The sequence below is a fragment of the Lepisosteus oculatus genome, chromosome 12, assembly GCF_040954835.1.
Source record: "Lepisosteus oculatus isolate fLepOcu1 chromosome 12, fLepOcu1.hap2, whole genome shotgun sequence".
NCBI lineage: Eukaryota > Metazoa > Chordata > Actinopteri > Semionotiformes > Lepisosteidae > Lepisosteus > Lepisosteus oculatus.
The window spans coordinates 16,129,055-16,154,851 of NC_090707.1; the positions used below are offsets into that span (position 1 = coordinate 16,129,055).

The 25,797-nt window shown below is 35.3% G+C and overlaps 2 protein-coding genes across 7 annotated transcripts; both read left to right on the forward strand.

The window, feature by feature from the left end:
• The first annotated feature begins 2,651 nt into the window (after positions 1–2,651).
• On the forward strand, positions 2,652–5,073 carry sp5a (Sp5 transcription factor a). Its single transcript, XM_006636523.3, has 2 exons — positions 2,652–2,976; positions 3,438–5,073. The coding sequence occupies exons 1-2, from the start codon at positions 2,926–2,928 to the stop codon at positions 4,515–4,517; spliced, it is 1,131 nt and encodes a 376-aa protein (XP_006636586.1). The 5' UTR covers positions 2,652–2,925; the 3' UTR covers positions 4,518–5,073.
• Positions 5,074–7,957: 2,884 nt separating this feature from the next.
• Positions 7,958–24,547, forward strand: erich2 (glutamate-rich 2). Of its 6 annotated transcripts, none has more exons than XM_015358825.2 (15): positions 7,958–8,185; positions 8,286–8,325; positions 11,465–11,498; positions 12,896–12,932; positions 13,269–13,305; positions 13,469–13,508; positions 13,782–13,818; positions 15,755–15,853; positions 16,508–16,602; positions 16,913–17,020; positions 17,202–17,309; positions 18,455–18,624; positions 19,579–19,636; positions 20,291–20,362; positions 23,461–24,547. In XM_015358825.2, the coding sequence occupies exons 1-15, from the start codon at positions 8,163–8,165 to the stop codon at positions 23,625–23,627; spliced, it is 1,125 nt and encodes a 374-aa protein (XP_015214311.2). In that variant the 5' UTR covers positions 7,958–8,162; the 3' UTR covers positions 23,628–24,547. The 6 variants fall into 6 exon arrangements, with proteins under 6 accessions (XP_015214311.2, XP_015214312.2, XP_015214313.2 ...); XM_015358826.2 differs by having other exon boundaries at positions 18,458–18,624; XM_015358827.2 differs by having other exon boundaries at positions 17,205–17,309.
• Positions 24,548–25,797: the final 1,250 nt, after the last annotated feature.

Genomic DNA, 25,797 nt, shown 5'->3' on the forward strand with positions numbered 1-25,797 from the left:
TTTGACCATGACAGTTGATGGACATCGTTTATAGAATTTGTGGTACTGAAATGAGTGTTAGAAAAGCTCTACTTTTTAATTGCTGTCTTCCTGACTGCTAAACATTAGGTTTTGAATACTAAAATGAAATACCTTTTCTTTTGCCTTCTGAAATAAATAGCTTGTTCAATGAAAATTATTACATGAAATAAGTGTTGGAAATGTTTGCACCTTAACTCTTACATAAACATTAAAAAACAGTATTAAAGCATTATTTCTGGTTGAAATTAGAATTGCCACTGTGGTGCTTAAGAACATCAATTTCTGTTTTGCTTCTCTTCAAACAATTGTAAAATCACATTAAGCTGACTGGAGACTTTCAACAGGTTCTTGTGTACAGACCTAAAAACAAATAGTTCCCAAGGATTTTTTAAAACATTTTGTTACCAGAAAGCTTCTATGCATTTGGACATATAAGTACTCTATTTTTGCATTTCACATACAAAGCTGTGATCATTTCAGTTTGACAGTTGATTTAATCAACTACTATACTAAAGTAAAATTGCAATACTAATTTGTGTTAGACAAAGTGTGTTCTATTGTGTGAGTCCTCCTCAACTGCGCATGCTGGATTAAAAAAAATCAGTTGTTTAAAATGCTGACTTTTGAAAACTAAAGGTAGATCAAGCTGAAAAAGACCCAGGAGTATTAAATGGAATGGTCCTCTTTAATTTTATATAAACATGTATACCATTGTGTCACTTTGTAAAGTTTTAAATACTGTACTGACTTTCTACTCTGAGGATCTATATATATAAAAAAGGTTTTTGTTCCATTAAAGCCCATTCTTGGTGTTTTACATAAATAGTTGTTAAGATTGTTTTTTTTTCGCCGACAATGAATTAGATGCATCTGTTTCAGAGATGAAAACAAAATTAATATGTGAAGTTCGGCGCATTTGTTGTTAGTACTAGGAGATGGGAGTTGCCGCGTGGCGCAGCAGGAATCTCCTCTCTCACCATGTCTTCTGTGTGCAGCCGTGAGAGAGGACTTGGCACGCTAATCCCTTCAAAGGAACCGATCTAATTCAAAATCTACAACTCTCCAAAGTATTTGAGAGGACACCGATTGTTTCAACAGGAAAGCCAGAAAGGATCTCTGTAGGCATTTAAAAGACTCAACTCGTAATGTGAATACAATTGAATTTACTTAAGGGTGGTCAGACGTGGGTTACTACTCTGCAAACTTTTAATTTCAGATTTGTCTTATTTAACCAAAAAAGATCATTAACCCACAAAACCATTTCCCCTGTCTATAGATCAGCAATTTATATTTTGATGTTCTTTATTTGGCCTGGACCAATGCATTTCATTCGTGAGCTACGTCAAGGTTCCTAGTCGTAGTTTCGTGTTTTAAAATGATGTTTTTTCTGTGTTTGGAAGTGCCTCGAGGGTCGCTGGGATTCAGTTGTCCAGCTGGAGGAGGTCTAGAAGCTGCTTAAGGCGGAGCAGCAGGCGGGGAGTTGGAAATTGTTTCCACTTTCTTGAAGAGAGAAACTCCTCCTTCTACAGCCTTTTGCGTTGGCTGAACTTTTGGAAGCTTAACAGAGCCATCAAACGCTATCAGGCACTTCCACACCTTTTACAAGAGGCCTTATACGCTATCAAAGCTTCATTACCATATATCAATCATCACAATTATACAACAGCTTGAGTTTCGCTCGGATCTTATGTTTCCTGTACAGACTCGGTACCCTCATGCGAATTGAATTTTAAGGATATTACAGTTTTAGTCTTAAAAATATATCCTGGAGCTGTAAATATATCAAATGTATCTCTCTTTTCACTCTAATATTTGAATATCATTATAAATTGCATATTCTAAAAGTCGACCAAACTGTTTTGGCTCAATCCAGACAGAAATTGGTTAAAAAAAACTGGAAGAAGATAAAACAAGCTTGCTCTTAAAGCTGTATGATTTTCATTTTAAGACCTGATTTACAGTTGAATGGCTCTAATGGAGACTATAGAAGGAGGAAGTAAACAGTTTTTAGATCAAAGGCATCATTAAAGATTTAGCTCCCCATTCGAGATGTAACACTTAAGCGCTAGGAAAAATGAAATGCGAATTTGCATGTTCACCATTACATAAAAAAAACACACATTCTAAAAGCGAGTGACCCTACAAAAATGTATATATCAGTGCGGTTTTGTATTATTATTTACAAAACTTTACTGAAACTGCGGGCACTTAGACAACTCTTCAGCGCTAAAAAGACACATAGAGCAGTTCCAGGATTTAAACAAACGGGATAAACTTTGTTTCTTTTATGTCGAGTCATTTTTATCTACCCATCATCCCTCATTGCTTAAAGTTATCAAACAGCAACGCACTAAGCGATCTCTCTAGAGATAACAATGTCACATTGTCACTTAAGGCTCTGATACAAATCCTTAATTACAAAAGGGGGGATCAGATGACTTATGCATCCAATACTGGGGTCTCCAGGCGGCATGGGGGTCTTTGATCAAGAAAATCCAATTATTTGTGTATATACATTTCCCACATAGTGATTACTTCATTAATTGTCCCGCCTTTATCTCCTCCCTTCCCATCCCCCCTAATAATCAGTTCTTTTATCCAGACCAACAAACACACCATAGGAGCTTTGTGGATTCAAAGGATTTGCTTTCCCTTCTCAAAGAGCCGCTATTCTTTGATGATTGGGCAGCGGCAAACTTCAAAGTAATAAATCTTATTTCTGACTGGCTGGCGGCCCACCAAAGTCCTTATCAAATTCTAAGAAGTGATCCCTCACTCTTCAGATAGTCCAAGGATATCTCTAGGAGAAGGAGCGGAGAAAAGAGCGACTTTTCTGCATGAGGATACTTCTTTCCCTACATATTTTTCCGACATAGTTATTGTGTTTTTAAAATATAGTTAGCCATGGCTGCTGTGGCTGTCCTGCGGAACGACACTCTGCAAGCTTTTCTCCAGGTTAGTACCTTCTGTTTCTTTTCAGCCTTTTAATTCTGCATGGTCATTCATTTCTGCAAATCAAACTATATTGCATTACGAAGTTTACGCGGTCAGCTCTTTTAAGTTTTCAGTTGCCGACTCTATCGTAATGGGCTTTGAGCTACCGAACACTACTTTTATTTATTTTTTAACATTATTTAAAAACCTTCTTGTACCGATTACTTTTGATTTTATGATGTATTGACGAATATAAGGTTACAGAACTTGGACACCCTCCTTGGCAGAGCCTATGTTTTGTTTTGGTTTTGGAAGACGTGAACTTTGCTTTCTTATAATAAAGCACTTCGGCTTCGCTTGAATGGAGTATTTGATGTTTTCCTTACGGTAGATGCATTACAGTCTGCTTCCATTTGTTTCAGATGGTTAGGTATATATCATTGTATATCTGTATAAACAACCTATTTTGAATTTTTCCGCAGGATCGTACTCCTAACTCGTCACCCGAGACAGCCAAGCATTCGCCACTGGCCCTGCTAGCAGCCACTTGTAACAGGATTGGACATCACCACGGTTCAAGTCCAGCAGATTTCCTCCAAGTCCCCTATGACCCGTCTCTTGGCTCTCCTTCACGACTTTTTCATCCATGGACTAACGAAGGACCAGGGAACCCACCGGGCGCTCTCCCCACCAATTCTGCTTTGGGACTGTCCCCCAAATCCCAGCTCACCGCTCACCTTCAGTCCTCCTTCAGCTCTCACCACGAGCTGCCTCTTACCCCGCCAGCGGACCCGTCCTACCCCTATGATTTTTCACCGGTGAAGATGCTGCCTTCGTCCATGCAGTCCCTGCAATCAAGTTGCCCACCCACCTACGTCCCCGCTGTGACCTACGCAGCCACAGCGCCCATTGCACCTGCGATGCCAGGCTTTGTTCCGGGACACTCCGGCCTTATTCATCAGCAACCGAAACAATTATCCCCAAATCCCGGGGAAGACATCCCTTGGTGGAGCCTTCAGCAGGGAAACCCCGTGAGTCACCCTTCGCCCCTGGCATCCCACCGTTTCCCTCTGCAGCGAAGCCTGGTGCTGGGACATTCGGACTTCGCGCAATACCAGACTCAAATCGCTGCCCTCCTTCACACAAAGTCCCCTCTAGCCACTGCCCGCAGGTGCCGGCGATGCAGGTGCCCAAACTGCCAATCTTCGAATTCCGGTGACGAGCCTGGGAAGAAAAAACAGCACATTTGTCACATTCCGGGGTGTGGGAAAGTTTATGGCAAAACCTCGCATCTCAAGGCTCACCTCCGGTGGCATTCTGGGGAAAGGCCGTTTGTGTGTAACTGGCTGTTTTGCGGCAAGAGCTTCACCAGGTCGGACGAACTCCAGAGGCACCTGAGGACGCACACTGGAGAGAAACGCTTTGTGTGTCCCGAGTGTGGGAAGCGGTTCATGAGGAGCGACCATCTGGCCAAACACGTCAAAACACACCAGAACAAGAAGAACAAAATGGGCGAAAAGAGTATGGAACACGTTAAGAAAGAAGACATAAGAAATATCTAAGAACACAATCAGGCAAACCCTGTCCTCTTATCAATCACGCCCATTTCTACAAGACAAAATGGACCAACAGTGCAATATAATTTCCAAATAAAACCTTTATAGTACAAAGGCGTACGGTATCGGATACGTACTTTTTTTTTCTTTCGGTAAAGCTTTCCAGTCGATTCCTGATAAGTGAACATATTTTTTTATCTCATCGAGGTAGTATTTTTATGTAAATATTGCTTTTAAAGTTTTGCATTCACTTTTCAAACAACCACTTATTGGGGTTTGCCCCCCCCAAAAAAAACAAGTTTTACCGCTTATTTTCGTGTTCCCTGTATATATTACGTTAAGTAAAACAAGTTTTTGAACTTGTGTTTATGACCATTGTCTTCGGTGGAAGATTGAAACTTTTCTGTAAATATTATTTAATAGCTTTTGTTGAATGAAAGTGTTCTAATTGTTTTTCGCTCCGTCCGGGGTGCGCTAGCATGCTCTTGAAAAGAAATGCTTGTGTTACAATGACCCAAAAACTGTGTGAAAATAAAGAATTTATCTATTCCCCTACTGGAAACCACCCCGCTGAGTGTAATGATTTCCAAGTGGAGTTACAGATGCACTAGTACTAACGACAACAGGTTTTTAGTTTGTTGGAAGAGATGGAAATGAGGGACCGGTTGTTTACTTTTACTATACTGAATTGCATTTTACCGAATATCAGTTTGAATTACTGTAAAAACCTGAAATACTGTAACTATGAAGGACATGCCCGCACTGATTCTCCAAACGCCCTGGGTCTCTGAATTTGAATGCTTATAGCCTGTTTTTTTTACGTTTAAAGGAGGCAAAAACTGTCGTGGGGAAATACGACTAAGAGTCACCTGTTCTTTTTGACTTCATGGTCATTGTTAAATTTGCCGAGTGGGCGTGAACACAAGATTCTGTCATTTTAAGTCACCAACTACACACTGGCCATCATGTGAAGTGCGGTAGGGTAGTTTCTGTGTTTGATTTTTCTTTGTAGTTCCAATATCAGTAATCCCGGGCACCTGTGTCTGCAGCACGAGTTCAGAAGTGCAGTATAAGTTCGGGTCTTAAACCAAATTTCTCTTGCCAAGAACCCAAGAATCCCACTTAATGAACAGAAACCGATGTTTATTTCTAACTTTTTATTCAATGACTAATTGGAAAATAAGCACTGTGATTATAGAAATTAACCTAACAAATATAGTGTCAACATGCATATCTATTGTATTAATATTTTGAGATTGTATTTCTTTTTGCACTAAAACCTCTCATCCAAACCGCCACCATAGTTTGTAAAGTTCGCAAATTCTTCTGAACGTAGTTTCCATCCCTATTGTTGTGATAGAACTGAGAGAGTGCATTAACCTCACGTAGACTAGTTATTGTTTGTATTCGTGTATTTGAAACTTTTGAAGTTTTGAAATGGGCCTTTTCTACAAAGGTTTAAAATGAATTATATTGAATAAACTTAAATAATTCAATTTTGATATGGTCATTTTTTTCAATAGTAGTAGTGCTATTACTAGTGTATTTACTAGTGTATTAGAACAGTATTCCCTTTTCGAATACTTTTGTTGTAACCGTCAACTGCATTTCACCTGCAGTATGCAATAGAAAATGCGACATAATACCTAATTACAAATACATCCAAATACGCAACAGTATATGTGTTGTATATGTATACAATATGTATACGCACATTTCACGATTCTAGTTTCGCAATCAGTGTTCACTCCATTTGGTTGTAAAAGTAGAGTAAATGTTTGGGTGAGACAGATATAAGCATGTTTGAGTAACCGCCACCACAGGACCAGTGGGTTTTTGAGCATTATAAGAATAAAAGTTTTTGTTCCCGTCTCTTCCTTCTCCTGTGACTCTCCTCCTCCTTCAACACCTATATATGCAAATTCTTCTAAATATTTGGTTAAGCTGGTGAAGTGGCTTGCGCTTCTTTTATTTTTCATTTAACCGGTCAATCTTCACCTGTCCGTACTATTCCCGCCTGCTAAACACTTTCTACTTCGAGGAAAGAAAAAAAAACGCGTTATCTCCTTAAATATGTGGTGGCATTCCATTAAAGTAGCATACAGGTCTTTTCAACTTATTTTTGAAATATTACAACTATGAAACTGACCACACGCCTGTAGTCCAGTTGGATGATCATTAAAGGAAGCGGTTTGCAAACTTTTCTGCGATAAATAGAAATGTATTTTTTTAATGTCAACAAGTACATAAAAAGTACATGAAAAAAAACAGGGTATTGCCTCGGTGGAGATAATCGATGCAGGCATTTCTCCCTGCTGTAATACACATAGTACCGGTGAATGGTAATTGTGTGTGGAAGGTGTTTTCATTCAGCGTGTTATTTTTATGCATTAAAACTAGTGACATAAAACGCATACCAAGCGCCTGCTATCTCTTTCAATAGCGCCCCCTATTGAAAAACCAATAGCTTTCCAAAACTGAAGAGTAGCATGCTCTTCAGATTTGAATCCTAATTCTTCGGATGTAGTTTTCCGACCATTCATTCGTTCTCAGAAAGCCGCTTGTGCTTGGTTATGGTCGCGGACACTTGGGGGTACTTCACACCGGACTTGACGCCGGTTGTTGGTAGTACTATCACGTTGCCTTGGAATTAGAGACTGGGGATTTTCTGTTTACATGCTACCAAAAGCATAATCAGGAATCGAGAACTACACGCTATTCTTGTGAGAAAAGTCTTAAAATGGTCAGTTTTAGTCTAAATGGATGCGTTCTTTTTTTATAACTCAGTGTGTACGTGTAAGTACTAAAACGTACATTCAGAGACCTTGGGGCACAGGATGAAACCTCGCGTTTACCCAATACTGTAGCCAGATTCAGAGCTGAATTCATTTGCCAGTCATCAGAGGCCCGGAAAGGTAGCTTTCCAAACAGTTGCCTATGGTTTCTTAAAAACAAAAAAAATATACCATTGCACTATTCAACATATATTATAGTACATTGTTTATTTAAAAACATGTAAGAAAGCTAATAGTGACACAAGTTAAAATAGAGGGTATGTATTAATAATCCATTTGGTATGCTCAGGTTTACCATTTACCAGTTAGTAAAACCAGGGGACTCCTTAATAAACAGTGGTATCTTATATAAATCATCATCGGACTATACCACAATCTTGAATACTAAATCGGTTTGCTTTTTTTTGTTAATGCAAAATTAGATAAGTTGATGTTTATTTCATTACAGGGAATTCTTCCACTACACCTTGTTACAAACGGGAGAAAGAAATCCTAACAACCGCCAATAGTTCGCTTTTACCAATATACGTCCTCCTTTCTCTTTTAAGTGTGAAGTTTTAATAAAAGAATGGAGTGAAAGGCGGGCGATTTAATGCGGATTTTTGTTCTCCCCGGTTTCTTTTTACAAGCGCGCTGAGTGAGGCAGCGCTGTTACCATGGAGACGGAAGTTTGGCCGTTTCAGGTTTCACTTGTTTCGCAAAGGATCAAATCCGCAGCAAAGATTCAGGATTTGGGTTTCAGCTGTTTGATTTCCTTCTGTCCATCGATGATATTACGCGTTACTTTACAAACCTCTAAATCCCATTAATTTTTCAGTTGTGGTTTGCGCAGGCGTGCTTTCGTCAACAGTTGATCATGCATCACAGGGAAATTAACAGGTGTATTCAATGTCCCTACATAGTGCTTTCTCAGCCTAGTTGAAACATTTCAGAACTGTATCAATGTATAGCTTTAAAATGTGTTTCTTGTTGTGTTTAGGTTACAATGCATTGGGAAGTCGCCAAGAAATCCCCTCAAGGTAAGTTCCTTCTCTATGGCACCGAAACGGTTTTCTAATCGTTTTGGGGGGAGTTGAAAGTCGCTAATTTTATGTGATTTTTAAAAACAATATTTCTTTAACCCTTTTAATTATAATGCATGCCCTTAAAACGGTGAGACAGAAAGTCAGATTTCTTCTAGTTATTAGGTTATTTTTTCTTATCCGAACGTTAAAATGTAGTAAGAAATACAGTACGCTACCCACTGCCCAAGAAGATTGGCCCAGGTCCTCTACACTGTTTAATTTGTATATGAATATCGGCTTTTGATGAAGTTGCTGTAAGACTTTTTACTGCATATAATTTATACTAACGTAAGCACCGGCATGTAATAAGACTAACTGCATTTTATTTGATTATATTCTGTGAAAACCCGATAACGTTTCAGTTGAACAGTTCTTATTAAGTCGATGGAATAGTACATTATGATGGTGCTTTAAAAATAGAAGAATAACTTGTAATCACAAGTAACTTGTAATTACAGTGTAATCAGCAGGATGGTCATTTCAGTCATTGTAGCTAAATACTGCGTTAAAATACAATGAATGTATGCACTAAGAATGTATTTTTTGAAAGTCTGTTACAAGTGCATTAAACTTATTTTAAATACAATTTTAAATTGCACATCTACTCTTAAATATTCTGTTTCTAGAAAGTTCCTATGCGCATAAATAGTTCCAAATAATCAACATGTTATATTCATCGATTTTCCAGAGCATGACGTCCTTAAATATCTGATAAGTATTTTTCTTTAAATTCATTGTTTTAAACAGTGGCATACATCACTAAACAAATATTGATAAATATGAAGGTATCAAATGACAGGTGACCATTTTGCCCATTATGCCTATTAGCTGCTAGTGGTTAATTGATCTTCTGTTGATTCTAAAGAAGTCTATTGAGATTTGACTTTGAATACTTGAATCTTGGACATCCTCAGTCTTCTTTGTAGAAGACCACAAAAACCCAATTCTTTTAGCCTGTCAGTGGGTAACATTCCTGTGTAATTCCAGGAATGTGTCTGGTCACTCTTTTCTCTGTTTGACAAATTCCAGAGAACTGTATCTTATTTTTAAATTTTCAAAATTGAATGCAGTTGTAAAAGTCTTCCCAGTGCACTGTCCAATTTTAATCCATTAATTAAAATTCTGAGCTTTTAACTATATATTCAGACTGTTTTTTTATTGCATTCCCACATTGTCCAGAACAGCAATACTTAACCCATGTCTCTTTTAGTTTTTGTTCCAGCTCGTAACCTGAGGCTAACTCACCCCATTAATTGAATGTCTTGCTTAATGAATCTACTCCTTTTCTGCGCTCAGTATTTAGTTTAAACAATAATCAGCTACTGTTGTGTTATTTAGCATTGCATCAAACACATCTATTATTTTACTCAGTTTGCTTAATATGTAATTTCTGCATGTTTCTGCCTAACAGCCCTCAGTAAGATGTCATTTTTAATACAAGGCTGGAATGACTGTGTGTCAAACCCTCCCGCCAAACAAAGCCAGGCCGCGTTCTGTAGAAGTTCAGTTACTTACATTCTACAGAAATCAATGAGGGCAGCTGTGAACACCAGAAATTACATCATAACCTCATACAAGATCTTACAAAATAAAAAAATTAGAATATTATTAAATTATAGGTACAATTATACAAAATTATCAGTCAATTAGATTAAGAGCTCATTTGGACTAAAAAACAGAAAGTACAGGAGTCTTTCAGGGCAAGGTGAGAGTCACTGATTTAAAATATGTAAATGGCATGTCAACATAAACAGCAATATTTTTCAAGTTCAGTGTTTCCCACCACTAACTATATTGTACCTAAGAGTTTTTACTTGCTTGTTCAATCCTGATTTAGATTGCAATAATTGGACTTTTAATGTAGTCGTCATATCATTTGGAAGGTGTTTGCACAGATTTGATTTGGTTTTTGTTAAACAATCTTGAGTAGGTTATTAGCTATACCAGAATCTAAATCATAAATATAAATTAGGAAGTGCTGTGAGTCTAATGGAGATCCCTGTGGTACTCCGCTGATTAAATTGCCCTTATTTGAGCATGTACTTCTTATCCACTAACCAATTCTCAGTCCAAATGATGCCTTATCTGCCTCATTGTACGACAAACCTTTTACAGAAGCCTTCTACGATTGGAAATACACTTTTATCATGTGCTCTGTTTGTGAGGTCAGCGTGGCACAGTGGACAAGCATAGTGCATAGTGGATAACCCACCATAACTGGTGGGTGGTGTGTGATTGAGGTATGGAGTTACCCATATTCTTTGTATCCAATACTGCTGTTGCTTGTTCAAATAAGATTTATTAATTTATAAGACCTACATTTTCTAAGTACATGTTGACTACCCCTGGAATTTTACCATCTTAGACTGACTGCTGAAAATAGTTTGGTAAACAGCCTATGAATAACCTCTCTCATTTCCCTAAGTTCTGTGGTTAGTATACCATCAGACCCAGGAGATTTATTTATCTTAAGCTCTTTTAATACCTTTAATACTTCTGCCTCTAGAAGGCTAATATTTAATACAGAACCTCCTTTCCTTCGTATGTCGTGTGCTGACAGTTTCTTCTAGGTAAACACCTAAGTGTAAATATGTATGAATTCCAACCATATTGGATGTGTTGACAAACATAAGACAGTGGCATCCCATATTTTGAAAATAATTGCTGTAATTATATTGCATGTACACCTTAAAAGACAGTGACACATTTCAGTTGCTTTTCACTCTGATACTTGTGAAGTTTTATAAGATATGTAATCCTGTATGGTGCTTTCCATTGAAGCTGATTCAAGTTGTGCAGTTTGGTTTTATTCAATGTTTTCTTAGGCTGTGATTTATAGTTCTCCTTGCATGACAGAAAAACAGTGTTTATGTAATGTTGGTCATGTAAGATGCAGTAGTCAGAATCTGTTGTACTTCCGTTAATGTACCAATACTGTTGTCTCTTTTGTTAAATCAAGTAGATCTAAAATTGCATTATAGTGAAGTTTTTCTTATAATTACCAGGGATTAATTTCACATTAAGATTTTCTTTTTGAATCATGAAAATAACCTTTGTCTAAATGTATTTTTATTTATATATTTACATTTTGTAGGTTTCAGGTCAGCTTGAGATTCTTGGTCCAGAAGGTTTGTTGGCCTTTTTCCCTATGTATTCTTGAATTTCTTAATATACTCTATTTATGCAATGAAATAGTACTGATGGCACTCTAATATGGTAATTCCTCCTACAGGACATCTTACCACTTGAGTATAGAAATCTGCTATGGAGTCCTCTCTCATTTGAAATCTCTTCTGTGACTTAATAATTTTACTATTGGAACCTGAATCTGACCTCAGAGAACTGAGTGCCTTAAGTCCCTTAAGACTGTACTGCCCCCGGTTATCTGTTTATTCCTGCAGGTGGGTTGAAGTGAGTTTCTGTATAGTAGACAGTGAAATATATTGCAGGTAATGACAACCAAGACTGATGGTGCAGTGAGGTGAAATCTTTACTCCTCCTTTCTTTTCCTTTGAGAACAACGGACTAATATTTCCTTTTTTTCACCCTGGCATGATGACAATTAGGCAGATGTGTATGTGATAATACAATACTGTAATCCCAAGCAGCAAATGGAAATCCCACTTTCCATCGAGTGTGTTCAGTTGTCTCTTGTTTCAGAATTGCTGTACTATTTGTAATATTTTATCTTTCTGAACAATAGTAAATGTACGCCACTTGTGCTTTTTTCGGTTTCAAGGTTTAAATTTTCGACTCTACAACAGAATAACAGGGCAAAAATGTATAGTATTCTAAAACGTGTCTCTATGCATGTTTATATCTCCATGTGTTTAATGAAGTTTTTGCTGTGGGCATTGGTCCTTGTGAAAAGGTATCAAAACCTCTGTTGCAACTCTAACATAAAGTAATGATCATTTCTGGTTTCTGTCGAGCACTTTCCTGTTCATTGTAATGTTGTGCTGACCAAGCTGAGCAATATAATCTCTTTCAAATCTTTATTTTTAAGCTTCTCTCAACTCGCTTCTTTAAAAGGATTCTGCAGTTGCTTAAAAAAAACCTCTGTGTATTGGAATTTAGTCCTCTCTAAATGTATGGAAGATAATTTGTTTTTCAGGTGATTTAGTTCATGGGGATTTGTGATCAGAGTGTCCCTAAGACTTTGTAAGGAGCATTTTAAACCTCTAACATTTACTGTTTCTGAAATTGAAAAAGAGCAGGAGCTCCACTTTTCAGTGGGTGAATGCAAGGAGAGTGAGAATGGTTGGAATTTTCCAGGCTGGAGTTTTTAGGCTGAGAAGCCTTGAGTTTAAGACTAGAGAACTGTTGAAAAGGTCAAGTAATAATTTAACCCTTGCTTTAGTATGAGAGGTTAAGAGGATGTCTGCCTGCCCAGTTTGTATTTCTAAAAATAATACAAATCACTTAACACCCTATTTGTCATGGCAAAATTCAATCTCATGTTTAATTTTAGTTTATTAGATTACATTTGTACAACACCTTACAGTTTGTCCTGGTTTAATCTTAGGTGGAATCATTGTGGAACAGTTTGGAAACAAGTCACGGTGAGAAAGTGTTTTTAAAGTATAGAATTTACAGTTGTGTAATGTGTAGAACAATATCTTTAACTGTAAATAAAAATTTTGATTAAATTGTGTTTTACATGCAGTTTCTATATTATGCTTGTACTCTTATCAGAAGTTACCATTATTCACAGATCTTTTATTCCTAAATAAAGACATTGTCCTGATGGTGTTAATTAAACAACTAAGCCCCTTACAGTCAGTAAGGATAGAAACCTGATTATGTGAAGACACTGTTAGAATTAGTCTTTTCTGTCAAGCCTTTTGACATTGAAAAATGTTTTGGAAATTTCATCTGCTTCCTTTTATTCCAATTAGAATGAACCTCACTGACCAAGTCACATGTCTGGCTAAGGTAAGAATACTCTGAATGTGGACGGAGAATACTATATTCTCAGTCTTTTTCTGTCATTGCTCCTGAGAAATGTCTTTGAATAGTTTTTTTTTAATTAAGATATGCTTTATGATTAAGTTGAAGTTGCAGTTGAAGAAAATGTATGTCCATGATTCCTTTGTAGGAGCAAGCAAATGGAAAGCTACAAGTGCTTAAAGATGGAGGTAAATATCTTTAAATCTGTACTTTTCAATACTGTTAAGGCTGTCGCCAATTAAAAAAAAACAATTAAAAATCCTTCACATAATTCTCAAGGTCTTTGTGTGAATCAAACTATGAAATAAATGTTCTCTTTGGGATGCATCCTGCAGTGAAGAAAATGAGCTGAACCTTACTTGTGGTACCTATATATTCCTTAACTAACATTTAAATTACAAACTCCAAAGAAAGAGTAGTATGTAGGCTACCCACATAAGCTGTTCTTTTCTCATTTACAGAAGTGGTTCCAGTTGTGCCTATTGAAACGATATCACGGTATGAGAACTTTTTACTACATTTTTTTTTACTAAGACTAAAAATATAAGAGTAATAAGCTAACCTTTCACTTGCTTATAATGTCATTCAGAAGGAGTAAGTTCTCTGTTTCAATTTATGGGACCATAGGAGTCTTAAGAATGAAATGTACATGAATATAGATGAACAATAATGCATGTCATTCTCGACAAACTGAAGTATTCGAGAGGTACACTTATTTTATAAGATAGCTTCATTGACTTCTTTTTTGGAGTCTTTAAGTTAGTCACCAACACCAACGTTTTTCTTGTCTTTGTTTCAGCTTTTTGCAGTTTTCCCATATTTATATTAATCAATTATTAAAAACTCCTTTTTAAAAAAAAACAGTTTTAAAATAGTTTAGTTGTAATTTACACAGATATCAGATCAAATATTTCAAAGTGGGTGAAAAACAGTTTAATGGTTTTGTAGACAGCTATTCATTTTTACGTGTAAAATAAAAAATGGTTTCTTTTAGGTGAGGTTCCAAGGCAGAAGAGAGGTTAGGATTCCTATAGCAAGCCATTCTAAAATATTATAATCTGTTACAATTCAATAGTAAAAGACCTAGAAATGTCTTTTGTAATTATGTAAATGCTGCAGGGATGATTTTTGAAAAGAGGTAGTTGTTTAGTGCGTCAGTTTCAAATGGCCTGTTATTTCCTCAAAAGCAGATGACAGCTGTGTGTGCTCCCAATATTCAAAATGGTAATTCCATTATCTTTCTTGCCCAAACCAACAGTATAAAAAACTGGTATGATGATTCTACATAATCTTCTCCATTACCTATGGGATCACTAGCCCAGAAAAGTCCAGAAGACAAAATGAGGAAATCTATGTAGGAAAATCATTGTACAGTACCAAGTGAGATAAATTCTGTTAAGTTAATTTAACAATATTCCTATCCATCATGAGACCATGAGCGGTGTGGATATTCTTTAGAGAAGAACTTTATTGGGAATTCAGTGGTGTTTGTCACTAGATTTGCTGTCTAAGCAAAGAGGTTAATTGTGAAATTCTTTAATGGAGAATCCAAGCCTTTTTTTTTATTAAGAGATAAAAGGAACGTTACTCCTAGGAATGCCTGTGTTTGAACATTTGTCCCGTATATGGAGTAAAAAGTAATGAAAGAAAAAGAGTAAGAAATGCCAATGAAAATTGAGCTATTTTTTAAGAAAGCATTCAGTATTTGAACTTTTAAATTCAGGCCACAGTTTTATTATCCTATTGTGATGAAAGATTATCTTTTTCAAAAACTGAAACTTTCAGTGATATGTGGAAAGCAACCATGGAAACTACTAAATACTAGACATAGGCTTTGTCAGCGACTGATTGGCTTTAAACCTTTCCAGAAACCCTTGGTTATTAAATACTTTACATCTCTGGAATTATGGAAGCTGTTGAAAGTTTAAGCATGGCTATAAATAACAAGTACGTTACGAATACGGAAATGTTTTACAGAGCAGTATTTCGGTTCTTTTTTAAAACATTATGAGCTTCAAGGACAGGGATATGGATCAGCACTATACAAATACCTGATTGCAAATGAACGTTTTTTACATTGATTTTACTTAGTCGCTTTTTAAAAAAATTAGCCAAGAAAACCTTTTAAACATATCTCATGTCTAGAAAGAGCAACAAAAAAGGAGAATGTTAAACACATACATAGAGGTTTGCTTTAGGCTCTTTTAAATACAAACCACTGTGCATTTTATTTTGTATAAAACCAAGTCCCTGTCTTAAAACTCACAGTTCAGATGAAGGTTTTTAGAATATTAAGATGATCATTAAAAACATTACAAAAAATAAATATTTGTAAAGTTCAGGTTTAGTTAATGTAATGTAAGGAACAGAAGAAAATGTATTGGAGAGAATCCCTTACAGTTCTATTTTGTTGATTCCGCAAACTTTCTTTTAGGCCTGGTAGTTTTGGAATTAGACAAAGTTCAGCCGGAAGGAGAAGTACCACTCCAACCAAACAAATCATTCTGAGCGCACCAAAAATCTGTCCAAAGAGGTAAGGACAATTCTGCACCAAACATATGAAAGAGAACTGTGTTTGATTCCCATATCACAGCAAGATGAAAAGTTCCAATATGTTTCTTAATGGTGACATTATGTATTATCATTTTAGTTAATACTAAATTGTATTTAGCTTTACTAATATTCTGTATATACTGATCAATGACTGAAACAAAAGTAATGCATTTGATTTATATTTCCAAAACCTTTTGAATTTTAAGTTGGGAAACTAAAGTCATTTAAATTGGTCTGTGTATTAACTGGTCACAAATGAGCATTAAACAAATTAACTTTATATTTTTATTATTTTACCGTATACTTTTTAAAAAGTTAGATTTATACTACAGTGAAAGTTAAACATGCTCCTTTGACAGAGGTATTCTGTTTTGAAGTAGACCTTTTATGTAATCATACTGGCTCTTGGAAGAGTATTTTGATGTATGCATGGAGAATCTGATCATTATTAAGTGATTCGCAAAACTGATGATGTGGAGTGGGAGTGTATTGAGAGTGAGGTACAGTGGACACTCTGGATTTGGTGTGTAATGGCCATTATATGATATGTAATTGCATAAAGCATGTACCAGCATTAGGCTTAAAATTCATCAGTAGCCTACTATAAATGATCTCTTATTGAATATCATTCCAGGAATGGGGAATACACAGGTCTTTCAGCTGCTGACAGTCAGCCTTTAATGGTGGATGTTAATATTAAACCAAAACACTGCCCTCCTGATATTACAGGTGCTAAAGTTTTTTACATTTTCATCAAGATACATGAGGGTATTGTGAGTGTGACCTTTCTTTTGTCTTTTCGTTATTTAACTCTTTTCAGCCATTTGCAGTGCTACCACAAATTTCATCTGATGTGTTAAAGTACAAATGGTACCATTTTGTTTCCATGTTTAAGGCAGACAATAGAAACAAAAAGCTTCATCAGTTTTCTTAGTATTTTGTCTGTAATATAGGACAGAAAGTGACACATGAAGTGACCAACTCTGCTATTTAATGAGCTTTGTATCTTTTTTGTAATTTCTTCTAACTTCTTCTTAAGTAGTTCTTGATTCTGAAAAACAAAGAACAGCCAGTGAGAAAATATCATTTCATCCTCTGGAGATGTGTTTAGGAACCAAAAACCAGCACTTTGAACTGGAGGCTCACGGTAGTTTTTTCTGTTCTATTGTTTGTTATTTTACAGTCTGAATAATATTGATAAAATTTACTGTTCCATTTTTGTTTTATTAAATAGAGTACTGAAGTAAAAATCTACACATGAAGTGACTAACTTTGCTATTTTATGAGCTTTGTTTCTTCACTATAATTTCTTCTAACTTCTTCTTAAGTAGTTTTTGATTCTGAAAAACAAAGAACAGCCAGTGAGAAAATATCATTTCATCCTCTGGAGATGTGTTCAGGAACCAAAAACCAGCACTTTGAACTGGATGCTCACGGTAGTTTGTTCTGACCTATTGTTTGTTATTTTACAGTCTGAATAATATTGATATAATTTACTGTTCCATTTTTGTTTTATTTAATAGAGTAAAAATGTAATGCAATAATGAGAAAAAACTTTGGAAATATTAAAAAATGCCTACTTACTGCCACATTCCTACCATTCCTTTTGATTGAACAAACATGTAAGGGTATTTTACTTAACAGTTCAATGCTGAGCATTTCACATATGGAAAATTGTAGTATAGTATTAGTATATCATTCTTATACTGTACCACCAAGAGAATCTTATTTTTTCTGATATCTTTAATTATCCCAGTTGACCCAGCAGTTTTTAATCTGATGAATTTGGAAGAGAACACAAGGCAGAGACTCAATGATGTTATTTTAACTTAGAATGCCACAACGTTCAGTCACAGAAAATATATTATGCACATCTTTGTAAGCTCCATTGGTTTCGTAGCAAAACAATCTCTCAAGGATTCAAATCATACAGTGCTTTGAAAAAAGCATTCCAGTGATATCCCATATTGTTGAATTACAAATGACGTACATCAAAACATTTCTGAACTCGTACATGTGTCTGTGCAGGTTGTGTATGAATAAAAAAGTAAGATAACTTAGTAATTTTCTAAAACTCTTATTGACATGATTAGTTGGGTATACATACAGTAAAAGGCCTGAACATTAAACAGACATCATATTACAGTTTATTTGTAAATGTGATTGTTTTTGAACCCTGGGATTTTTTATTTTAAGGCATGTCATGTAAAGTTTATTTTGTAACTTTTTTCTTGATCAAATTCTTGTAAGCTTTGGCTGTCTATTTTTTTTTAAAAAAGTCATGATTTCCTGATCATCTTTCTCTTAGTGGGAAGAGCCTTAGCTGTTGTCTTAACATTGTTGAGCTACTCATATATATCCCATCATATAACGTGTAATAAATACTTTAGATGAGCCTTACTGACCTCATTAGTTTTAAACAATTATAAGGTATTTGAATGATGAACTCTAAACTAAACACACTTCACGCTATAAATATTTAATGCATTTTTACATTTTGTTTGTGTTGATGAACGCAATTATTTAAAAGAAAAAGTGAAACTTAGAAGTCCTTTGTTTTCTTTTCTTTTTTAAAAATAAGCAGAGAAGAATGATACAGGTTCTGTGAAGGCCTCTGTTTATGGGTGTGGTGTTCTCCAGAATTCCCACGAATGTCTGGATTCTAAGGCTGAAGAGGGTGGGGAACACAGTGATTATGATGAAGACAGTGAAGATGAAGGAAATAAGGCACCAATTGAACTGCTTGGGGAGGTAAGAATGTTCTTGGAAACATTAAGTTATTTTCTGTATAGTTTGTACAGTAACACTTGGAAGTTTGTCAGTAACAATGGGTTTTATAAAGTGATGTTGAAAGCTTTATTACTGTTATTTAAGATGGAATTAATTTAAAATTGATTTATTATGCTTTTGCATTTTGCCAAGCGTGACCAGAAATTCCAGATATTGCTCAGCATCCTAAAGATTTCAAAGATTTCTCCATTTATGTCTTTTAGTTTTTAAGAACAGAAATCTGTATGCTGTTACTAAAATTCACATAAAAGTGTTTACACTTTGAAATTGAGTGTGCTCAGTGGTAGTTTTTAGTGTTGTAGAAAATTCATGTAATTTACTTCTCACCTCTGGAAAAAAGTATTATTTTTCGTACTTCTGTTTTTTTAATTCTATATGGAGAAAATTTGCATTTGTGTTCTCTGTTAAATGTTGGTATGTCTTTTTTTATTTTGTTGCGACTATTGCTGTCTGTCAATACATATTATATGAACTCTGTTAACAGAAATGTGTTTGAAATCTTATAACATATACCCATGAAAAACTTCATAAAAATACTTTTCTAATACTAGACTTGTCACTGATCTTTTGACATCATTGTGGTTTATTATGTATAATATAGATGTATAGATGTTGTTTCATTATAGATTCACATAACATGTAATAATTATCCTGAATAACATTTTCTCAGGGGTGCAGTATGACATTGGAAAAACTGAGATGGAAGTCAGCATTAAAGAATTTACAGAATAGATTTTAATTTGAGAGGACAAAGGTCTGTGTACCCTATATTTGAAAAGGGTGTGAAAATGTTGTTCTGCCTGTATGACACAACTAAGATGGGCTAAGAACAAAATGTGGATAATCTCATCAAGACTCGGTTTTGAAGATGATTATATATAATTTAAATCCTTTGTTCTTTTCTTTCCATTTCAGTTCCTACAGTCAGTGATGGATAAAAATTACACCCTGGCAAGCAAGCTCTGTCAGATGAGTAAGATTCTATACATTTTATTAGATGCCTAATTGCTTGTGCATTTTGCAGATGTATTTTAGCTTGCCCTGTTGCACCACAGCTCCCATACACTACCACATAAACCATGTTTATCAGAATTAAAATCGCACCTTTGACGTATTCATTAATGTATTGCATGGACATTGGTGAAGCATGTTCAGGACTGAATGAAGAGACTTTTTCAAAGCATTTATCTATTTTTGACAGAGCAGTGATCATCTGAAAAACGCACCAATAAAAAAAAGCTTTCCTGCTATTTCAGATCTTCATAGATACTATTCATCAATCACTTTCTAACAACAGTATTTGCATTCCTAGGTAAATAAATTAATCTGGGTAATAATAATAGACAACCTATGTAACTACAGAAAATCAGTCAGTCTAATGTATTGTACTGTCATCTTACACAAAATATATTTTTCACTTATAAGGAGTATAGTAACTACTTTCTGATCTATAGGTTGGGTTTATAGATTTATGAGTTTAAGTAAGTTTTTCCCAAGAAACATTTTTATTGGATTGTTCACTCCTAATATGCTTTGTACATTTTCTAATGCTCTTTTAAAATGCCCTTTTCACCGCTATAGGGTTTATAGAAAGATGAATTTCACATTTCTCTTATTATACTTTCAGTTCTTATTTATGAGCCTGACAACCCAGAGGCCAGACAATTCATTCCCCTTATTGAAGAGAAGTTACTGATAGGTAAGCCTGAATAACTGTTTATCTTTTCCCTCTCAGATCAAATAATCTTTAGTTTTAAAGATGTTCTCTATTGTATGAATGCTTTTAACTTAATGCAGAAAGTGTTTTTAATTTTTTATTGTTTAATTTTTATAATTCCTCTATCATGAAAAGGGTATGTTATCCACTGTCTTTTGCTGCATTTTACACCCTGAAATGGAGTCATTTACATTTTTATGAGAAAATTAAAAGATTATGTTTTTGCATATTTTAATTGGCTTTTCAGGAAAAAAATGTTCATGGTACTTAACCATGCAAAATTTTTAATTGGTTTCTAAATTTGACTAGTTGTAAGAAGATAAAAAAGTAATGTTTGTGGTCAAGTAAGTACTTTATCCTATTCTTATGTGTAAAAAAAGGTGACTCCAAATTGAAAAGTTATGAACAGAATGCTTTAATAATCATAATCCAGTACGAAATTCTTAAAGAATACAATAAAAAATATAAAACAAAATGGATGTTCTTTAAATTACATAATGTCTTCACTCAGGTTTATATTGAATATTATATTATTTTGAAATTCTCTCTCAAGTAATACAAATCACAAATTTCTTTTCATCAGGCAAAAGCATTTATATAAGATTATTTCAGATTTCAGTTTACAATGAAAGGACTGAAAAATGAAGAATTTTATAGTCACATAATCAGTTTTATATATGAGGTAAATGAATTATCACAAAAGCAAGGATTAAGATGAGCTTAATCTAAACAGATGATTTGTCTGGGAAATTGATTATCAAAATGAAATCCCAGTCCACTTCCCTTCTCTCAAATGAGAGTTTTATTTTCTAACCTGTCAGACTTTTCTATTACTAAACTACCATTTTCCATTCTGCATTACTGTTTAGTGTGAAGATTATAATAGTTGACCTTAGAATTTTAAAAACCTTTTATCTTATATCACTGGTTTGGAGAGCTTTTGTTCAAGCCTCATGGATTTGATTTGATTAGGATTTGATCCATGTCATTGGATGACTGTGATGGGGATTGTCAGATGACAGCTCAAGGTTAGCTGAACGCAACTTGGGGTTCGTTGAGATTTAAGACGTCCTCATCTTAGAGTGCAATATTTGTGGGTCCTGCCAGGTTCCTATGAGTTTGGAGTGAATTCAAAGAGAGACAGTACTCTAACTCTCCTATCGGGCACTAAGGAGGTTACAGTGTTTCAAATGACAAATGGCTCCAACAGGTTTGCAAGTTGCGGGAGCATGTCTTTAGGTCCTTGTTCCCTCCATGCTTTACAGAGTTTGTAGGAGTAAACTCAAGAAAATAATATGATAGGCAGTTCTGCACTGGGTGGGTTATAAAATAAACATTGAAAAAATAATTATGTAAGTCTAGTAATATAGCTGTCATACATCTGACAGTGCAGTCAAATAAGAATTTCTCTATCATGACTGTACAACTTTCAAAAGCATGTTTTTAAAAAGCCCCTTATTTTAATAATATAATTATTCACATTATACCTTTTAGTTGCACATCGGACAGTCCTATTTTGTTAACAATATTGTTTCAAAATGATGTAAATCTGCAGCTATTTCTAAAGTGCACTCTGAAATCATATGTAATGTACAAATCTGACATTACATGGAATTCTTACTCATAACATTCGCGGAATGTAGCAGTACTGTACATGTGTTAGAACCCGCATTTTGAGGAACTTAGTGAGAAGGACAGTGCTTGTTCTCTGACTTCAAAGGCATGATGTCAGGTTGGGGCATTGACAGTTTTAGCCATAAATCTGATTCCATATCCAGCCTCTTCATCACTTTGATTGTAATGCTGCATGCATGGGAAATCCACTTTTACAAATAAATGCTGTGGCAAAAGCCTTTGGGTACTTCAAACCTTTATCAGACATTTCTGTTTACTCCAACCAGTGTGTATTTGCTTTTGTGTAAAGGCCAGCTTTATAGAGATAATGTCTTATTGTCACGTTTAACTTTGTCTGAAATCTGTATTTCCAATATGACCAAAAGTTCTGTAAGATTTAGTCCTGAATTGCAATTTATCAAGTTGATAGGACCACATATGTCATTTTTCGATCATAGCTGCTACTTTGTCTTGAACGTGGACAGATATAGAGGCCCATTAAGGAGAGCTGAAAACACATCTATTATGGCAATTTAGATAACTAAGGAAACTATTTTAAGCAATATGAAGATACATGGTGCCACAGCACTAATATGTAATGTCTCCACTGTTGGCCTGTCATTCCTAACCCTGATGCATTTTGACCAAACAGTTTCTTTCTTCTCAGCAGGATGTCCTCATTCACCTCTCCACTCATATTCACCAGATATAAAAAAGCTTTGAAAGTTTTGCATTATCTGTGAATTTATAAACAGTATGTGGTGCAGCATAAAAGCAAATCTAGTCTATTCTTGCTATCAAATGTCTCTTATTTGACAGCAAGGCTATTTTCATTTGCTTGGCAAGCCTTCTCTCCTCGCCTGGCATTCAGGATTTTCTTTGCTGCTGGTAATAATAATTCTTCTCCTGTTGTGTGTGACATTCCTGTCCTTGACTATCCTGCCTATAAGAATCTTCCATGGTCCATGCCTGTGGCTATACACTGCATTATTTCCTTGCTTTCCTTGAAAAGTTGTAAGAAAACCCAATGGTCTTACATATGTAGTGTGTTTTATTTCTCATTTCTGACAAAGGTCTTAGTTTTAAGAATTAATTTGATAGAACGTCAAACATAGAATGCACAGTGGTCACAGCTCCTGTTATAATGAAGTCCAGGTGAGTCCCAGTTCTCAGCACCAATTGCTATACACTTCTATTTACTTTGCTTGTGTTGTAAAGGTTCATTGTGCCACTGAGGATTTCCAGTTTTGTTCCTTTTTAGACTGCCTTTTTTAATCCTATTTCCGAATGGTACGTACAAACGGTTTATGACGTGTTCTTCAGTCTTAAAAATGAGATTTCAATCATACTGATTTCCAGTACAACTTGCTGTTCTGAAAATGTCCATTTAAGAGAAAGCCTGAACTTCGTATTATATTCTGAGTCTCAAAATATTGCTAAGCCCTTGTTGTGAAATGTTGTATTAGAGCAAGCAGAAGAGCAGAGTGACGAGGAAGAAGGCACTGACGATAGTGATGAAGACAGTACGGATGAGAGCAGCGATCTCAGTGAGAGCGAGGACCATTCCTCTGGAGAATCTGGCAGCTCCTCTTCCTCAGAAGAAGATGAAGGATTCAACAAAGAAAGCTTATAAGCAAATTTGTTTTTACAGAAGGGTAGTAAAACACTTTTTGTTGGCTATCCAAAATGTGTATGCTATCATCTTGATTATGTGTATTCTTACAATACACACTAAAGCTGTTTAATTGTCTTTTTCCGAATACTTTGATTTCAATGGACTGTTGTTAAGTACATATGTAACTGAAACCATTTCTAATCATGTCATTACATATTTTTGAATATATGCATGATAGTTGTGAGCATGAGGAAATATTTTTTATTTTATAAGGAATGAGGTCTATGTAAAAAAGCTCTCTTATGTCTTAAATATAATTAAATATTTGTGCGGTGGCTCTGTGGCTAAGGATCTGTGCCTGTGGCTGGAAGGATGCTGGTTCATATCCCGCGGCTGGCAGAGGAATCCTACTCCACTGGGCCCCTGAGCAAGGCCCTTAACCCCAACTGCTCCAGGGGTGCCGTATAAATGACTGACCCTGCTCTCTGACCCCAAGCTTCTCTCCTTGTCTGTGTGTCTCATGGAGAGCAAGTTGGGGTACGGAAAAAGACTAATTCCTAATACAAGAAATTGTATATGGCCAATAAAGTGATCTTTTCTTATCTGTTATCTTATAAAATAAAAACAGAAATCAACATTCAGTTGTAACTCATTAAATTTATTTAACGTGGACATACAGAAAACAAAATGAAGTCAGAAAACCCCAAGATAAGCCATGAAATGAAAGTGGCTGCAGCAGAACATCTCGCATAATTCTACAAAGGGTATGGTGAGTTCAGTGGGCTGCAGACTAGTTATTGCCTCAAAGCAATATGCAACCAAACTGACTTCACAACTTCACAGTTCTGATCTTATATTGAATGTTTCCAGTGCTTATTGTCACCTGGATAGTTGCGTTTTTGTTCAAACATGAAATGGAAAATAAAAAATAAAGTTTACATTGTGGTTATCATTCATATTAAGCATATGGTCACAAGTTAAAAGAAAACAAAAAGAACAGTTTTGACTTCGTTGTCCCAATACTTTTGGAGGGCAGAGTAACAAGAACACATCACCAAAATCAGATTTGGGATTTTTTATTTTATTTTGCTGATTCCAAGGGTCTACTGAGTAGCTGCAACATTGATTCGTGCTTTAAATTTCAATATCATTCTGAATGCTAACTAATAATAGAAAATAAATATGGAATTAAACTGAAATTCACAAAGGAAAAGTAACACGATGAGGCTCATTACACCACCCCTTTGTCATACTGTTAGTTAAAATCACCTGGGACGGTAAATGAAATTCCAGGAAAACATATACACAAGGTACCTTTTCATCAGCACATTGCCTGGTTGATATTGTTTTTGTCCAACTAAAAGGTGAGAGTTAAAGGGTTGTAACCAAATATGGCAGCTTTGAAAAGTAATGTCTATTGATTCTTTGTCTGATGCTATACAAGTTTAGAATGCTTGTAGCACATTTGTTAACAGCAAAGAGAAAGTTGTGTTGAGCAATTACACATTTTAAATGTCATACCTGCCTTTTTGTTTAAGTTGCACATCACTTTCAATTGCAAATCTTGATATTTGTAGAGCAACTGTGCACCATGGGCTGTTGTTGCCACAGGCATTTTTCACTTTGCGTATTATCCCCTATGCACCCTGTTTTTTCTTCTGCAATGACTGTTGTGTGATTTATGACGCATCTCTCTTCGGTATGTTTTTCCTGGTTGGGGTGAGATATATTTTTAAAAAAATGTATATGTATAATTTCCAATCGGGAAAAAAAACACCTTAAAATAATCTAATGAAAGAAGTAAATACAAACATTTTCTGCAGAGACATTTAATAAGGCTTCATGGAAAATACCTTCAACTGAATTTAATGAAATATTAACAACATCTGACAAGTTTAAGCATGCATTTTGCTTCATTAAAATTAATTATGCACTACTTACAATAAGTGATCTTCTGTGGAAAAGGATGCTATTGCATTCCATTTCAAATGGCTTTTGCATTCCTTATAAATATACCTGTGTTATTAAGGAATTCAATTAACTTAAGGGGAATATTCTAACATATTCCTTAGCCCATCTGCACACGATTGAATTGAGGCCCACAGTTTATTTGTAGGCAGCAAGGTGGAATTTAGTTGGCACTGCTGCTTTACAGCTAAGACAAGCCAAGGTATTTTACTGGGGGTTC

Coding starts and splice junctions, on each gene's coding strand:
- erich2 (XM_015358825.2), top strand. CDS start 8,163: ATGCATCACAGGGAAATTAACAG. Junction 12,933..13,268: donor CAGTTTGGAAACAAGTCACG/GTGAGAAAGTGT, acceptor TATTCCAATTAG/AATGAACCTCACTGACCAAG. Junction 17,021..17,201: donor CTTTGAACTGGAGGCTCACG/GTAGTTTTTTCT, acceptor CTTCTTCTTAAG/TAGTTTTTGATTCTGAAAAA.
- sp5a (XM_006636523.3), top strand. CDS start 2,926: ATGGCTGCTGTGGCTGTCCTGCGGAACGACACTCTGCAAGCTTTTCTC. Junction 2,977..3,437: donor CTCTGCAAGCTTTTCTCCAG/GTTAGTACCTTC, acceptor ATTTTTCCGCAG/GATCGTACTCCTAACTCGTC.